The 19,781-nt window shown below is 33.1% G+C and overlaps 1 protein-coding gene across 1 annotated transcript; it reads left to right on the forward strand.

Annotated features, from left to right (window-relative positions):
• Nucleotides 1-9,595: 9,595 nt before the first annotated feature.
• On the forward strand, nt 9,596-19,269 carry LOC111709271 (uncharacterized). The gene is made up of 4 exons (XM_023482895.1): nt 9,596-9,750; nt 11,472-11,566; nt 13,430-13,513; nt 18,723-19,269. Exons 1-4 carry the CDS (start codon nt 9,624-9,626, stop codon nt 19,131-19,133), a joined length of 717 nt encoding a protein of 238 aa, XP_023338663.1. The 5' UTR covers nt 9,596-9,623; the 3' UTR covers nt 19,134-19,269.
• The last annotated feature ends 512 nt before the right edge of the window (nt 19,270-19,781 follow it).

Genomic DNA, 19,781 nt, shown 5'->3' on the forward strand with positions numbered 1-19,781 from the left:
TATTTTTTATATTACTGCCTTTTTTGTCAATGTTTGCCAGCAAACTTAATATAAAAAGTTTAGTTAAAATAAAATAAATTCAGTTTTTTTACAGATCTTTGTTATTAATGTAAAATGAATGACTATAATGAAAAATCAAGGTGAAAGCTGAAAGGTATGTAATGAAGCCTTTATTAGATTGAGTTTGTAAATCCCAGAAAGGAGTGGAAAATGCAAATCAAACCCAATTAAAACCAATAATTTGATATACATCATGATATTTTTCTAGGGGGGGGTAAAAAAAATTCCGGCGCGCTTCGCGCGCCAAATTCAAAATTTTACCCCCCCCCTACAGAATCCTTATATCCGCCCCTGTATATAAATATATAATGTATGAACAAATTTTTATCTGTATATTGAACATATTAAATTTTGTATTTGTATGTGTTTCTTTTATTTTCCAAAAAAAATTCTTCGTCTTAAAAATGATTTAGAATTTTCAAAATGCCCAAATATTGAAATTTGTACTCAGCTGGGGTGATATTTTTTTTACCCCAGCTCAGTTGGGGATATATGGGTTCACCGTAGATTGAAAAGAGGCCACCCAGGGGAAAAAATATTATAGGGAAAAATAGGATTTTTAAAGATTTAGAAAAAAGTATTTTTTTAAAGAAAAGAGTATTTGTTTTTCCTCCAGAAAATTAACATTTCAGATGACAGTGCTGATGGGAAAATTCAAGTTTAGATTAGAAAATAGTTGGAACTCAATATCCACAGTTTTACAATCTCTCATTTCCTGGTTTACTGTGATATCTTCACAGCATAGACTATTACATTACCCATCCATTAACTCTAAATAACTGACAACATTTTACAACATTTGTATAACATTTGAATAACATTTTTACAACATTTTAACAACATTTTTAAAACATTTTCAACATTAAATTGTATAACATTTTTACAACTTTTTTCCATAACAAATTATATAACATATTTATACAATATAGGAATTTTATAAAAAAAAAAATTGAGGTTTTACATAGAAAAGTAACCAAAATGTTGCAGTGAATTAGAGCCAGAAACTCATGAAGCAATTTTAAAGAAGTGTTTAACGAAAATCTACAAAAAAGACTCCAAAAGACAAAGTTAAGAATTTCCTTAGACAAACTTAGACTATTTCATTTAACAGAATGTAGAGCTTACAAAATATCTAAGGTCTACTACATTGAGCTTACAATGATATAGGAATTGGAAAATTATGGTTTGCGGCAAAGACTCAATTTCTTTGCTTTGTCCCATTAGTTCAGGAATTGTTCTGAAATAAAATAAAAGTTCTAAACATTGTAAGCTAAAAAGCAACAACAATGTTTAAATAAACCAAAAAAATGTTAACAGAGCTCAATTTGTTTATTACAACTAATTTTATCTTTAATTGCTCTAAATTTCTATAATCCTGTTAGTTTTTAGAAAATTGTATGTTTTACAGTAAAATTGGGAAATGTAATCTCAGAGTTAAACATGTCTCATAAAATGTTTAAACGAAAAAGGAATTTTCCGATCTGGCCAGCTGCAAGAAGAAACCGGGAAAACTTCTTTTACAATTTAAAAATGTATGGATTAGATCTTCCTTTTTAAAACTTTTATCTACAAAGGAATTTAGTATTTGCTACAAATATTTCTTTTGAGATTTAAAAAATAAGCTTTTACTTCAAAAAGATAAGTTCAACAATAAAATGTTTCAATATACTATTAAGGAATCAATAAAAGTTTTTTTCAGACTGCGCTGAATTAAACATCAACTTTGAAGATGACGAAGTTATAGTTTAAAAAGAAGTGAAGAATAAAATTCCTATCATAGAACCATTTATAAAAAATTAAAAATATCTTCTTTCCGAAATGTATTGTAACTATGCATTATATCTTGATGCTTTTCAATGCTAGGCATGAGTCCCTCCTCAGCCTTGATAAATGAATCACAACTAATAAAAAATAAATCTTTAAGTCACCCACCCAGTATGGTGAAACATTTTTGAAATATTCTTTTAGAAATTCTAAAACATGAGAACAAATGTATTTTCCACACAAGTTAAAAATGGGAATAAAAGGGAAAAATTATATATTGATTCTAATTTGTCTGAGAGTAAATGACATTCCTTTGAAAAAAATAACAAATTATTTTTGTTATTTACTATTTTTTTTAAATGGGCGGGATTGTTGCTTACCAAAAAACCAACTTTTTATAAAGGAATGATAATTTTGTATGGAGGGATTTGGATTATATCAGAGTTTTTTTAAGAATTGTCTTCTGTTTATGTTATTTATCTTTATTTTTGCAATTTATCTACATTGCACAATTCACTTTAAATAATGAAACCCACAGTGCTGCAAGATACTAGATACAATGGGGCAGTGGGACCGAGCACCATAATAAAGTCAATAAGGATTAAGGACTGACGAAATGAAATAAAAAATCAAGAATTAAACTCTTACAGAAAGGGGTTACTTGGGGGAAAAATAATCTTTGCACCTCATATTGATAAGAAGGATTTATGGTCAGATTCTAAATATGATTTTAAATTATATTCAACTCAACAAAAATTCTGCGATGTGTACACAATACAGACCTATTTCACTAATTTTTAATAAACTAATTATCTATATTTACAACACCACCAAATACCTTAAAGATTTTTAAATGTCTCCTTCCTACTCCTCAATGTTATGGGTCTCCACTGTAGATGTAAAAATATTGTCCAAAGATCAAATTCAGCGTCGTGAGCAGAGTTCTAAACCTTTCACCCACATAGATTTTACTTGAGCACGTATTCACGCAACCTTTCTTGTAAAACTTCCACGAATTTAGAAACCGGTTTCTTGCAGAATTAATAATATTCTAGTCTAGTTTGAATTATGTAGTCAGTGAAGACACCCCATGTTGTGCACAATGGGATTCAGTACTCACACAGTACACTAGACACTAAAACATGCAGCGAAAAAATCTCATCTTAAAATATTTGCGCAGTTTTGTTGAACACAAAAACCATGTTTTATATGAATTAAAATATTTGCGCAGTTTTGTTGAACACAAAAACCATGTTTTATATGAATTTCCAAAACACCAAATCATATTCGAGTTGTATGAATTTTATCCAAGAAAGCATATAACGTTCTAAGATATATTAGGAGCCCTGTAAATTTGTTAATTTTATGATAATTTCTTAAAGTCTTTCAATTAAACATTAAGCGTATTTACAATAATTAAATAAAAAAGTAGTAATCTCTGTTTGTATCTCTGTTCATAACTTTTACATCCCTTAACCGATTTGCCTCAAATTTTTATTTGGGAACGGCACGGGAACTGCAAGGGAATGTTTTTAGCTCGGTTTAAAATAGCGAGGTTATAGTATAAAGAGTGATGATGTACTGCTTATCCTTTACTAATTGTACAGGCCATGTACTTCACTTCCAAAGGTTAATCTGTATATTACAGTACTCAGGGGTGATTTCTGAAAATATTTAAATAGAGATTTGTTTTCCATGTAACTATTAGAATCCACTACTCTTTTATCGTGTACAGGATTATATTTTCACATGAAGACGTACATTTACACCCTTTTACAGAGCAATATTTCAACGTTAATAAACGGTTCTGAGAAAACTGAGTAAAATTCAAGATACAAAATCTCCCCATACACCCGTACTCCGAAAGCGTACTACATATTTGATATTTGTACTGTATGAATAGGCCATAATCTATTAACATCCTTTATCAGTAAACTATCCTAAGTGTACACTCAGGCTAATACACACGGAGAGGTAGATAAGATCCACCCCCCCCCCTGGTTTAAAAGTTCTAAATGGAGTTGGTCCACTGTTATAGAAAAGATTGTCTATGCTAAGCTGGGTTCCCAAACTAATTTATGGATGTAGATTTATTTCTTTAAGATTAATTTCTATCAAAAACTTTGATTTATTCTTTTTTACTGACATGCCAAAAACTGGCCTATTTCTAGGTTCCAACAACGCTGTTCTCAGAAGAAAATTTTAAAAAGGTTCAGTTATATGTCAATAACTTTTTGTTGGTGAAGTTTTCAGAACATTCTACATTGCTTTTCTCCAAACTGAACACATCGAACCCTTAAAGAATTACGTATTGAATAGCTACAGAGAGAAACATCGATATTTTAAATTATATGCTTTATATGCGTATATGCGTATATGCGTATATGCGGATAATATCGTTTTTCTCATACGTGTGCGTCACAAAGGCATTCAAGTAATGTCGTGTTAGATTTTCCTTCTCATTCTGTCCATTTTATTGTGATTCTATCAGTAATTCAAAATAGATATATATAAAGTATTTGGATGTCCGATCATAACTCAGGAACCCCTTGACATATTTGCCTAACACTTATACTGGGGAATTCGAAAGAACCTATGAAATGTTCCTAGTTTGGTATTGAGATTCTAAGTTGAGTGGGTCAACTTTTTTAACTAAAAATAGGTAAAATCGTGCAGGAGTAACATGGGTACCATGGGTAACGCTGGGTTCCTAAGCTAGTATACAATAAAACAGTAATATTTTTGTATAAAATTGTACTTATTTTGTTTACTTATATAGAAGTGCACAATCTCATAAAAGTTGGTTTTGTTGAGTTTTCATTTAGTAGGATTCCCCCAGCTGGGCTCAGGGATTAAGTTTAATTTAATGCATAAAGCATAGATGCATGAGTGCACATCTTTAAAACATGGTTTACAACTTTTTAATCTTCCTCGATCTATTCATTTCTATCTCTCTTTCTTGCTCTTTGTTTCTTTTTTCTTTCTCCTTTTTTCCCTTCTTTTTTTAGGTTTTGTCCACACTTCTTGTTTATTTTCTCCTTGTCTATCATTTAAGGCGCCAGTATTTTTTTATTAATAAAATAATCTTGTTTTAATCTCATTATACCAGACATTTCAAATAAACATAACACATCTGTTCGTATTCAAATATCTTGATTTATCTGTAATCTATATAGTGTATATATATGTTTGGCTAGTCGAGTCTGGATTCTTGTTTGTTTATAGTAATCGTCTTAAATGGTTGAACAGACCAATGATGTAAGGCAAGGAAATTTATTGCGGTCGTGTATACTTTGCGTACATATTGAAACCAGTTCTCTTTTGGCGGAATTTGTAAACAAGAATAGATGCATCAGTGTTCGTTTAGTATCCGAGGAGGTTAAAAGCATTAAATTTTGATAATTCACATAATAGTTTCCTATGACCAGAATATTTCATCGATTTTTTATGTGAAATATGTGTACACTTCTGAAATAACTTTCCTTGCCTTACAATCCTTGGAACAGATCAACTGTGGGTAAATGAAGGATTTGGTTTCCTAGCGCCATTTCTTCTAAAGGTTAAGACTTCAGACCTCATTCTCTGTAAGAAGTTTTTTACGAATTACTCCTTTAAAACTAAATATAGAATCAAGCGCATTACATTGATAAATTGTACATGTCTAGGGCTACAAAAAAGTAGAACCAAGTTAGGGAGGTCAAACCAAAAGCCAAGGCGTTGCGACACTTTAAAGTCGAAGCTGTCTAAAAATTGATGGACTACAAATGTTGTTATATATACATCGGTGTATTATCAAGTCCTAGGACTACTGCATGATAGTCCTCAGTTCCCAAAGACTACTTAAAGACATTATGTATATATTTTATGCTCCCTACTTCCTTGCCACTTTGCTTTTAAGCCCCTGATTCTGGATGGATCTATCCAAGGTACGAATGCAAGAAAAGTTATTTTTAAAGGTGTACGCATTTTTTGTACTGCAGCGTACTGTCCTTGGGCGGAAAAGTAAACACAAGACCGATGTCACAGCCTGACATGGAATCCATTTTCACATAAAAAATTAATGAAATATTTTAGTCATAGAAAACTATTATGTGAATTATCAGAATTATCGAAATTGAATGCTTTTATCCTCCTCGGATACTAAAGGAACACTGATGCATCTATTCTTGTTTACAAAGTCCGCCCAGAGAGAACTGGTTTCAATATGTACGCAGAGTATACACGACCGCAATTAACTTTCCGTGCATTAGTACCTTGGATCTATCTTTAACCAGGAAAATGGGACGGAGCAGATATTCAAGTTTATCTTTTTAATAGCATGATTAACAACATTTAATTCAAGTAAAAAAATATTTATTTTAAATACATAAAATAATGCTTTTATTGTTTTCAGAGATTCATCTGATTTTTTAGTTAGACTCAGACATTCAAAAATATTCGGGTTGTAAAAACTAAAAAAAGATTAAAATCAATAAACGTATTTAAAAAGATGGATGTTAAAAGTATAGATAGAAACGTCTGCGAAGGTTTTTTTTGCCCCCCCCCCCATTTAATGATATTGATTTGTACAATGAAAACAACGATATGATAAAAGGAGGGTTTACGTAATAAAATGATAATGCACTATTTTGTTCTATTTTCATCCCTTATATATAACATCATCTCAGGATGGTATTTTTTCTTGTGTAAATTTGAAAAACTAATCTAATTGATCTGTCTGTTCAGAAATGTTTAATGATTTTTAATCGTTATAGACCATTAAAGGAACTATGGTTCTTGTTCCAAACGTAAAGTCCAAAAAAAAATACGAAAGGAAATGAGTGTTTTCCACAAATTCAGATTTTCTAACCCCTTTATCTTCGCAAACCAATGTCGTAGACCTTAGACATTTCAAACTACGAATTCTGATGGATCAAGTGATCTAAGTTTAAAATATCAAAGGCTTAGAACATCAGGTTGCAAAGATATAGGATTGAGAAAACTTCAGGTTGTGGCAAAGACTCAATTCCTTTGAATGGGAAAATGGTTCGAAATGGTTCTCGCTCTGACATCTGAAATATCGTACGTCAAAGAGAAACGAGTTTTTGTGACACTTTTTAAACTAAATAAATTCATATATGTAATAGAATGAAGATTCCGATTATTCATAGACCCTCTTTAAATCTTAGCAACACCGACACTTACACAGATTAACATTTATAAAAGTGTACTAGCTCTGACTATTCAGTTTACTTGGTATCTGTTTGAGTAATTATTTATTAAAAATGCAATCAATGCCCTTGGAAAATATGATACATGATTATTAGATCATATCAGAAATATAATGCAGGGTGTCTTAAAAGCTATAGTTATATTTTTTAACTTTTTAAATGTATTTAACAATCAGAAGTTTTAAGACTAAAATTGAATTTCCTTAAATTTTATTGCTCTACTAGCTAATTGGTGTCCATATATCGACTGGAAATGTTTCATAATTTTAACAAATGAACATAAATGTAAAAACAAATAACTAATGGACTCTTTTTTTGGGGACACACTGTATGTTATTATGCAATAGAAATGTGTAGTTAACATTTTAGCATGGATTACTATTTTAGAGTATGGATACTCTGATAGTACTATTTTAATGTATGGATACTCTGATAGTACTATTTTAGAGTATGGATACTCTGCTAGTACTATTTTAGAGTATGGATACTCTGCTAGTACTATTTTAGAGTATGGATACTCTGCTAGTACTATTTTAGAGTATGGATACTCTGCTAGTACTATTTTAGAGTATGGATACTCTGCTAGTACTATTTTAGAGTATGGATACTCTGATAGTACTATTTTAGAGTATGGATACTCTGATAGTACTATTTTAGAGTATGGATACACAGTACGATTGCTGTCAAGTAAAGTGTGTGCCCCAATAAACATGAGAGTAAGGACTTTTAGTTTGGATTTAGATCTAAAGTACATTTCATGGAATTTGTTCGTGAAAATGTTATTGTAGTGATTCTTCTCATAGGAACTGTAAACATAATTTGAAGTGACTCTCCCAATTCACAACGGTACCATACTAGCTTTGTCTCATCTGGAATGAATAAATCATTAAAATATCCATCATTTACATTTAAAAAATGATTTTTTTCATTTGTGGTTCATCTACTAAAGTGACTTGCTGATTTCTGCACTCAAGAAACATTAAGGGAAATTGTCAGAATTAAACACGTTTATAGGCTAGAAAAACGTCGGTATCTTCCTCATTTTTTATCAGATAAAGGTTTATAAGATGGCTCTGTGGGTCGAGCATGCCCCAAACTTATTGTCACTCTAGTATGCCGAGTCCATTAGCGTCTGATCCAATCAGGGTTCAGCCATGTGTTTGGTGTCGATTCTGAACCAATAGAAATTGCATGGCGATAACATCTATCTTCCTATCTAGCTCATTATCCAATTAGATATAAATCCTTATATTGGCGTTTTAACAGTAAATGGAAATATTTACTTTTACTGAAACTATAGTGATGTAGATACATGATTTGTTACTGTGTAGTTTTGAATAATTATATGCAAATAGGATCGATAAACATATACAGTTTAAAGATGCTGTCGTTGTAATTGCTAGTGAACCCAATTTTAGGAGAAGCACGCCTAATCCACAACCATATCCGTGAAACCTTGCTCTCATAAAAAATATTGAAGGTTGTGTCGTTGTTCTTGCTTGACAAGTGTTTAATTTTGATAACTTCCTCCAGTTTTGTTCTGAACTAGAAATGCACAAGTAACTTTTTTAAAAACAACCACAGTTTAAACAAATTTATTATTTTAGCTAAAAATATTAATTTAACTCTAAAAATGCAGGGCCACTTGAAATTTTACAATTAGTTCGTGTTCCGGAAGGGAAAAAAACACAATTTTAGTCCAAACCAAATATTTTATGAATATTTTAAAGATGGTATTCTTGTTAGCCGAACCAGTGATCAGGTTTTGTTTGAATCATGACACAACATCATGATTCTTACATTTAATATCTTTCCAACTCAAGCAAGAAAATACTGGTTTCGTAAGAAGGGATTAAAAAGTCCATCAACTTTACACTTTTATAATTGATTGTCTCTACTCTCTCTACTCCATCGCATAAATTTATTCTTCAAGCAGGCGAAAAAATTTCACTTCAATCCCCCCTCCCCCCCCATACATAAATCTTTTTGTTAAATCCAATTCTTAAATGCTTTAAGCCCATTTTAAAGGTAAAATTAGTTTTGGGTAAGATTAAACATAAAATATATGATTTACCCTTGAAAAGAAAATTAAAGTTTTTGTTAAATTATCAATTTCTTTTTTTACCTTAAAGATAAGTATTAAGAATATAAGAAGACTTGAAGGATCGACTGATGTAGAGACGTAACTTTAAGCGATCCTCAATTTATAAGGGGCCACGTGCGATCCTTTGTCTACGCAAAAATGGTCGAGTTATCCCTTTTTTTCTATCTAAAATTCATTATTGATTTCAATTTCCTAAACTCGCAATAACCGTTAAAAAATGAAGAATTTTATAAAGAAATAAATCGAAAAGACAATAAACGATTGTCAATTAAAGTCAGGTTTATTCTTATCGGGCATAAGTCCTCAAGTTGAATAAAGGTTTGTATCGTTGTGAATCGGGCATTGCCATCTTTGTATGGAACGTCCCTTGAAATTACGCTTACAGTTCCTAATTAAGTTTAAAATTTTAAACTTTTGTGGTTTCCTTTTCTTTTGCAAATAATCTATATTTAGTTTCAGATGTACTAAACATATATTAGTTAAAGATGGAGGAGGCTAACGTAGAAAAAACAGAAAAGGAGGAATCAGAGATTGAGTGGAACCCCAGATTTGAGTTTGGTTTGAATAACAATGCTACTTGCGCATTTCCTTGTATTACGCCTGAAGGAGAAGGTAAATGATACATTTTTCTCATCATTATTTTCTTTTCTTTTTGATGTTTTACGAGACTAATGTTTTAAAAATGATTTAGGTGTCCATAACAATTTGGAAGAAACAGTTATTTTTTTCAAAATGCGATATTTGGATAATTTGATCTAATAGAATTAATAGTTTGAAATAACAAATTCTATGAAATCGGGTTGCAAAGATATAGGGACTTGAAAATCTGAATTTGTGACAAAAATGCAATTCCTTTTATATGTTAAAGTATAGAGGGTGTGAGTCAGACTCTAATGAAAACGCATAAATAACTTCCAGTGTATATATTTCTTATAACTTATTACTAGAGGGTTCAGAATAAATGTTTATATCGAGATCACATGTGTAGATGTTTTTCAGTACTATGCCCCGTATCCGTTCTATCTCATTCTGTTGAATCTTGTGGAACTTGTTTAACGCGGCCAGGCATCGTCTTCCACAAAAGGACTTTAACCGTAGTTTGAAAACAATAGTCTTTCAAGTCATAATATTTCAGTTTGAAGGGTCTGCAAACGTAATTTCTATGACCCTTCATTTCGAAATTTTTTCTCATCAAATATGAATTATATATCCATGTTTTTGTTTTTGAGAACTGAATATTTTCGTTTGTGGTTTCTCTTCAAAATTATCTTGCAAATATTTATCTTCTTAAATATCTAGCTTCCTAATTATCTAGCTTTTTAAATATCTAGCATCCTAAATATCTAGCTTCCTAAATATCTAGCTTATTAAATATCTAGCTTCCTAATTATCTAGCTTGCTAAATATCTAACTTCAAAAAATATCTTGCTTCCTAATTATCTAGCTTCTTAAATATTTAGCTTCCTAATTATCTAGCTTCCTAATTATCTAGCTTCCTAAATATCTAGCTTCCTAATTATCTAGCTTCCTAAATATCTAGCTTCCAAAAATATCTTGCTTCCTAATTATCTAGCTTCCTAACTATGTAGCTTCCTAAATATCTAGCTTCCTAATTATCTAGCTTCCTAATTATCTAGCTTCCTAAATATCTAGCTTCCTAAATATCAAGCTTCCTAAATATCTAGCTTCCTAGATATTTAGCTTCCTAAATATCAAGCTTCCTAATTATATAGCTTCCTAAATATCTAGCTTCCTAATTATCTAGGTTCCTAAATATATAGCTTCCTAAATATCTAGCTTCCTAAATATCTAGCTTCCTAAATATATAGCTCCCTAAATATTTAGTTTCCTAATTATCTAGCTTCCTAATGTTTGAAAACATGTTAACTTCCACAATATTTAAGGTTACAAGAGTATCATAGTGACTCGAACATGTCCGTCCTTAAATGCGAGAGTCACTAAAAATTTTAAACGTTCCTCTCCAGAATATTTGAAAAAAATGTACTAATAATGATCGGAAAATTTTAGTTATACCTATCTCACTATGCTTTCATCTCAATAATTTGTAGCAACGCTTTTGGGAAGCTCTGGTGTAGAATGCTACAAAAGAATTGAGTAATTGCCACAAACTCTGATTTTTTAATCCCTTTATCTCTACAACCCAATGTTGTAGACCCTAGATATTTCAAACTATAAATGCTGATGGATCAAACAATCAAAGTTTGAAATATCAAAGGTTTACGCTATCTGGTTTTAGAGATATGGGTGTTAGAAAATTGGGATTTGTGGAAAAGACTCAATTTCTTTTAGTTAAGAAAATATGTTCTGTTTAGAATTAAGAGCAAAAAGTTTGACATTACTTTGTGCAATGATGACGATCATTTGTCTCTGTATCATCGGTATGTGTACTTGGAAATACTTTTTCGGGGTAAGAAATATTTTGGTTTAAAGGGACTGTCGACTTAATTTTGACTGACTAGTCGGTTTCATTTAAAGAGCTGCATGCACGTTTCACAATTCCTTCTTCTGAGCCCGCGATTTAAAAGCTTCGACTCGAGTCTTAATTCCTTAAACGCAGCTTTAAGACCCAATCTTAGACCCAACTCTGATGACAGCTTGTGTCACGTGATTGACAGCTGCGAGATCTTAGGATCGACTTAAGGAGTTAAGCCCAATGAAAATAAAACCGACCTTGGTTGGTTTTAGTGAAGAATAAGGCTCCATGTTGGGTCTTATTCTCATCAAAACCCGGAATGCGCCAATTCCAAATATGAAAACCCGCCAAATACAACATTAAACCGGTTTTACGAAATAAATTCTGTTGAAAAATAGATGCAACTTAAATCCGGAAGCCCGAGCCGTATATAAGGCTCAACAACAGCTTAGACCCGAGTCGTATTTTCTTGAACTTTTTAAATCGCCGGCTCTGAACTAAAGATATAAAAGCTTCGGCACAGGTCGTAATTCCTTAAACCCAGCTTTGAGACTCAATCTTAAACTCAACTCTGACGACAGCTTGTGTCACGTGACTGACAGCTGCAAGATCTTAGGCTAGACTTACTGAGTTAGGCCCAATGAAAATAAAACCGACACCGGTTGGTTTTAGTAGAAAATAAGGCTCAATGTTGAGTCTTGTTCTCATCAAAACCCGGAAACGGAATGCGCCAATTCCAACCATGAAAATCCGCCATATAAAATAATAAACCACGTTTATGAAATCAACTCCGTGCAAAATTAGATGCAACTTAAATTCGAAAGCCCAAGACGTAAATAAGGCTCAATGGCAGCTTAGAGTCGTATTTTCCTGAATGTTTTAAATCTCGGGCACTGAGCAACAATGAGGAAAATATTGGGAAAATTGAAACAATTTCAGGAGTACCGTCGTAGTGAATCAAGCATGTTCGTCTGTAAATGAATGGTCACGTAAAATTACGTTCACGGTTGATTTAATGTGCTGAACTGAATTATAAAAGGACATACTTGGTTCACAACGATACCCTTATTAAACCTTGATCAGGTCAATATGAGAAATATTCAGTCGTTTTTTTCCCGTTGAAAACTGTAAAATACGTTATTTTTCTTTGTCTTGGTCAGCATTCTATTAGACATCTTTGGATAGAAAAACACGATATTCAATTTCATCATTTAAGTTTTAAACAAAGGTTTAAGGGATTAATAGTATCAGTCATGCTCTTTGAATGGAATGTCTATTGAAATTACATCTACAATCCTTCTTATTTTATTATTTAAATCAAGATTCTTGTAAATTATATTGGTGTTCAGATATTTCATACAATATTTTTTGACAGTACATTAAGAAGCCAGATAGGGATTCTAAAAGAGATACTAAATAGTGTTGGAACCAGATTTAACCAAGGTTGTATAATAAGGTTGCTTACTCTCGATGCACTCCAATTTACGGAAAATGTCGTCTCCTAAGCATAGATGATAAAATCCACATATGACGTCACTAATTAAAGTGGTGAGTGTGACGTCATTTACATTATATTTTTTCTATACTTGTTAAGGAAACAACATTTTTCGTACTTTGGAGCGCATCTAGATTGAGCCATCTCATTACAAAACCTTGAAATTAACATAATATTTTAAATTTCTCTGAAGCAATGCCAATCTATGTTATATCCTTTACTTGTTAAGTCACTACTTGTAAGATTTTATATTTTATAATTTATTACAGTATTAACTTTGTATATTTATTTCATTTCTCATTTAATAATATATTAACTAAAAAATGATATTTATTTCTTATGATTGACTAAATGATTTTCAGAATATAAGCGTTGTTGAGATGTTTTTTACTAAGAAGAGAAACAGAATTCTTGCAGAAACTGATGTACCTCCTTCATACTCTGTGGTAATGATAATAATTGACGTCCACACTGTGGTAATCAAAATAATTAACCTTCACACTCTGTGGTAATCAAAATATTTAACCTTCACACTTTGTGGTAATCAAAATAATTAACCTTCACACTTTGTGGTTATAATAATAATTAACCCTCACACTTTGTGGTAATGAAAATAATTAACCTTCACACTTTGTGGTTATAATAATAATTAACTTTCACACTTTGTGGTAATCAAAATAATTAACCTTCACACTTTGTGGTTATAATAATAATTAACCTTCACACTTTGTGGTAATCAAAATAATTAACCTTCACACTTTGTGGTTATAATAATAATTAACTTTCACACTTTGTGGTAATCAAAATAATTAACCTTCACACTTTGTGGTTATAATAATAATTAACCTTCACACTTTGTGGTAATCAAAATAATTAACCTTCACACTTTGTGGTGATAATAATAATTAATTTACACTCTGTGGTAATAATAATAATTAACTTTCACACTCTGTGGAAATAATAATAATTAACTTTTACACTCTGTGTTAATTATACAATTAACCTTCATACTTTTTGGTAAAAGCATATACTGTATAACCTTCCTGCTTTGTGGTAATAAGAATAATTAACCATTTATTACTTTTTATATGCATAATTAACAAATACTCATGTGTGAATAGAAAAAACAAGTTTACCCTCATAAACATAATACACTGATATAATTAAAATTAACCTAATACACTGTAATAATTAAAATGAACCTAATACACTGTAATAATTAAAATAAACATAAAACACTGTAATAATTAAAATAAACATAATACACTGTAATAATTAAAATAGGCATAATACACTGATATAATTAAAATTAACCTAATACACTGTAATAATTAAAATGAACCTAATACGCTGTAATAATTGAAATAATAATTAAAATAAACCTAATACACTGTAAAAATTAAAATAAACCTAATACACTGTGATAATTAAAATAGACATAATACACTGTAATAATTAAAATAAACATAATACACTGTAATAATTAAAATAGACATAATACACTGTTATAATTAAAATAGGCATGATAAACTGTAATAATTAAAATAAACATAATATTCTGTAATAATTAAAATAGACATAATACACTGTAATAATTAAAATAAACATAATGCACTGTAATAATTAAAATAAACATAATACACTTTGATAATTAAAATAGACATAATACACTGTAATAATTAAAATAAACATAATGCACTGTAATAATTAAAATAAACATAATATACTGTAATAATTAAAATAAACCTAATACACTGTAATAATCAAAATAAACCTAATACACTGTAATAATTAAAATAAACATAATACACTGTGATAATTAAAATAGACATAATACACTGTAATAATTAAAATAAACATAATACACTGTAATAATTGAAATAGACATAATACACTGTGATAATAAAAAGAGACATAATACACTGTGATAATTAAAATAAACCTAATACACTGTATTAATTAAAATAGACATAATACACTGTGATAATTAAAATACTTCAGCTGTCTTAATAGAAATAATTATTTTTATTAAGATATATAATCAAATTTCATACTTAATGTGATAGGTAATGTTAAGTCTTGATATTTGTGGTATTCAGCTAAGATTGATCATCATGTGTTGTGGTAATAAGTTATGTTTAACCTTGATAATTTGTGGTATTGAGTTATGATATTTCATCATTCTTTGTGGGAAAACATTCTTAAACCTTCATTTTCTATCTGTGGTACTGAGTTACGACTAATTGTTATGTTGTGGAAGACGATGTCTGGCCGCGTTAAACAAGTTCCACAAGATTCAACAGAATGAGATAGAACGGATACGGGGCAGAGTACTGATAAAACATCTACACGTGTGATATCGAGATTGACTCCAGTTCTGAACCCTCTAGTAATAAGTTATAAGAAATATATATACTGGAAGTTATTTATGCGTTTTTATTAGAGTCTGACTCACGTCCTCTATATTGGTGACCCCCGACTTTGAACATACAGTTAAACGCTATCCAGTTTGGTGATTTTCTTGAACTTTGAACATTAAGTGATACATCCGAGCATCATGACCGACAAGAAAGAAACTCCAACCGAGTTTGTCGCCAAAGTCTCCGTCAAGCTCCCGGATTTCTGGACAGAGGACCCCGACCTGTGGTTCCTTCATGCAGAGGCGGCCTTCAGAAACGCCCAAATCACACAGTCAATAACCAAATTCGACCACATCGTACAGAAACTTCCCCAGAAGATTATGGTCTCGGTACGCGGCCTGATCATGGGTTCTGCTGCCTCCTCAGAAACCCCTTACGAGGATTTAAAGGCCAAACTTGTCTCCTCGTATACTCTATCACGCTGGCAGAAGGTTTCCAAACTAATTCATCACCCTGGGCTGGGAGACCGACGCCCTACTGCTCTCATGGACGCCATGTTGGCCCTTCTCCCAGAGGACGAGAAACCAGGTTGCCTGTTCCAAGTTTTATTTCTGGAGAGGTTGCCCGTCGAGATGAGGGACCATCTAGTCTCCAGGGAATTCAAAAACCCTAGTGAAATGGCGTTATACGCTGATAGTTTGTGGGACGCCAGGAAAGCTATACCTACTGACCACCTCCTAGCCGCAGCATCGACCTCATCATCTTCCCCATCACGTGGTAGAGCTCAGGACCGTAGAAGCCCATCGCCAAACCGCCGTAGTCAAACCCCAGGTCCATCAAACTCATGGTGTTATTTCCACAAAAGTTTTGGTCCTGCAGCCAACAATTGTCGCCCTCCTTGCAGTTTCCAGGGAAACGCCAGAGCCGACGGGAGGAAGAAAAATTAAACAGCCTTCCCGTCGGCGGTTATCTTGTGTACCTTCAAGATGCCCTGTCAAACCGTGATTATTTAGTTGACACTGGAGCGTTGACACTGTGTTTCCTCATCGTTCCCCAGCTGCACCGACAGGCCCCCACCTCCTAATGGCTGATGGACGACCAACTAAAGCTTGGTTCCTCTACAGTTTGGTTCCCGCCGTTTCCAGTTCCAATTCCTCCTCGCCGACGTGGACCAACCAATCCTGGGAGCAGACTTCCTGGCAGAGTTTGACCTCCTAGTCGACACCAAGAACTGCAAGTTCTTCAAAATCTCTCCTTTGAACCTCTTGCACCACCTAGGTTTTCTCCCGCCGATTCCTCCATTGCCTCTGTGTGTAAGCTCGCCCCTGATGTTGCCTCTCTCCTGGATGAGTTTCCTGCAGCCTGGAATCCACGAACACCTGGTAAACTCCCTGAGCACAACGTGGAGCATGTGATTGAAACAGAAGGACAACCTTTATATGTTGGCCCCGCCGTTTGGATCAAATTAAGTTGGCACAAGCTAAAGCTGAGTTCCAAAAATTAGAATCGGCGGGGGTTATCCGCTGTTCTAATAGTCCTTGGGCCTCACCTCTACATATGGTTCAAAAATCTGATGGATCCTGGCGTTCTTGTGGCGATTACCAACGTTTAAACAATGTTACCAGACCAGACCGGTATCATCTCCCTAACATTCGTGATTTTGCAAACAATTTAAGAGGTTGCAAGTTTTTCTCCAAACTCGACCTAGTGAAGGGTTACAATCAAGTTCCCATGAGTGAGGCAGATATTTGTAAAACTGCCATTGTGACCCCATTTGGATTGTTTGAGTTTTTATATATGCCCTTTGGACTGAAGAATGCGGCTCAGACGTTTCAACGATTGATGGACAGGATCTTTAGAGGATTACCCTATGTTTTTATCTACTTGGACGACGTCCTGGTGGCCAGTCGAACCAGGAAACTCCACATAGAGCATCTCCGGGTTGTCCTAGAGCTCCAGGTTCAGAACGGATTAGTGTTGAACCTGGATAAGTGTAGTTTTGTACAACACGAGATTGAGTACTTGGGACATAAGATTACTGTTGATGGCATTGTTCCCCTACGTCATCATGTAGATGCCCTACTCCTCCAACCACATCCCCAGGATGTACATGGTCTCCAGAGGTTCCTAGGCATGATCAACTTTTACCTGGGATTGCAAGAACTCTCCGCCCTCTCACTGATGCCCTGGCTGGAAATCCTCGGGTTCTTAACTGGTCCCAGGAGTTACAAGACGCCTTTGATAGAGCCAAATCCGCCCTTTCTTCCACCGTGTCTCTCACACATCCTTCTCCATCCACCGAAGTGTCACTCGTCACTGATGCCTCCAACACACACGTGGGAGCAGCTCTTCAACAGAGAGAGTCAGGTGGTTGGCGCCCCCTAGCTTTCTTCTCTGCCAAGCTCTCCGCCACTCAACAGAGGTACTCCACCTTCGATAGAGAACTCCTAGGAGTGTTTCTTGCTCTCCGCCATTTCCGAAGTACCAAAATTTTTCCACAAAAAAACTTGTGGCCAATTTGTTCTACTTTCAAAAATTGAATGTTTATTTGTTTATTCTAAAAAAGAAAATTAGAAGATTTGTTCAAAACCAATATTTGAAGACTGCTATTATACTTTTGAAGAAAATAGGAATTTGGGAAACTCCCCAGATTCTCAGGAATATGAGGAATTCCCAGATTCCCAGGTATTTTGGGAATTTTCCAAATTCCTATAGGAATTAGAGGTTCGAATATTTTTAAGGTTTTTAAAATTTTGTAAATGACTGGACATTTGGGAAATTTCACAAATATCTAGGCATTTGAGAAATTTTCTAAATTGAAAAATAAACTGCTCTCGGATTCTCTACGGAATTTAGGGAATTCCCCAGATTCCCAGGTATTAAGGGAAATTCTTCAGATTCCCAGGTATTTGGGGAATTTTTTAGATTCCGAGGCATTTGGGGAATTCCGGGGAATTCCCGAAATTTCCCAAATTCTTATAGTAATTTAAGGAATGTAAATCATATATATTTAAGATTTCGGAAATTTCTCAAACGACTGGATACTTGAAGAACTCCTCAAATGTCTGGGTATTTGGAAAATACCCAAAATAGCTGGACATTTGAAATATTTTCTACAATTGAAAAAAAAACTACCCCAGATTACCAGGTATTTGGGAAATTTCCCAGATTTCCAGGCATTTGGGGAATTCCCCTGATTCCCAAGTATTTGACTCCGTTATTATTTTTGATATTTGTTCAACTAAAATGTTCTTTATTCATCATGGTGTCAAGCATTAACAATTGTTTAATTTAGGTTTATAAAACTAGACCATCATTGACCCTAGAGGAACATCTCTTCCCTCCTCCAACATATAAAACAGCAAGGCGACTATCCCTCGCTAGCAACTGTACTGAACAGCATTTCCCAGATAATACTGGTGACGTTGATGATGATGGAGAAATATTCTACAACGATCCTCCCCCGCCATTCCAGGGACCAGGTGCTGGGGAAGTTTACGAGATTATTGAGGAGGAGGAAGAGGATAGATTAGAGGTTAATTCGGTTAAAAATCAACTTGAATCAGAATGTGATTTAGAAGTTAAAAACTTATTAAAAGACAAACTGCTTGATAAATGCAAACAAATGAAATCAGAATCTCCAGAACTGGTTCTCAGTCCTACCTCCCTCAGTCATATTGTAGTACTTTTTGAACCACAGGATTAAAGGCATTTATATAAAATCCAAAGATTAAAAAAAACTGAAATATAAACTACGTTGCTAAATTACAAAGAATATGTTATTTATCCGAATATTATTTTTTGCAAGTACGTTCAAAATAAAATATATATTTTCAAAATCATGGCGCAACAGAAAAGTGTAAAGTTTTGTATTAATTTAGTATGAAAAAATATTATGATGCAAAATTTATATTCTGCAATTTTGAAAATATTATGCCTTGAACTTGAAATCGAACACGGCAATAGTTATGTAAAGTATGCAATTATGTGCATTTATTATCAGTTATCTGTTCACTTGTTAACAAAGAAAAAATACATATTTTGTAATAGATAAGCAATTTGAAAAAGTAAGAAGAATAAAAAATGTTATAATTACGTTTCAAAAGGCTTTTTCCCAAGTGGCAACTTCCCAAATGTTAAATTTCTGTTCTAGCCGCAGTGATCGGCCCCGTTGCAGCCTGCGGCGCCTCAGAAGGCCTACCATAACCTTTGGGAAGTTGCCACTTGGGAAAATGCACATTTGGGAAGTTGCCACTATGGAAACTGTCACTTGCAAAGTCGCTCTTAGGAAAATGTCTTTGTGAAAGTACCTTACACCGAATAATAAAGGATAAATCGTTCTGCACCTCGGGTA

Source organism: Eurytemora carolleeae, unplaced genomic scaffold, assembly GCF_000591075.1.
Source record: "Eurytemora carolleeae unplaced genomic scaffold, Eaff_2.0 scaffold917, whole genome shotgun sequence".
Taxonomy (NCBI): Eukaryota; Metazoa; Arthropoda; class Copepoda; order Calanoida; family Temoridae; genus Eurytemora; species Eurytemora carolleeae.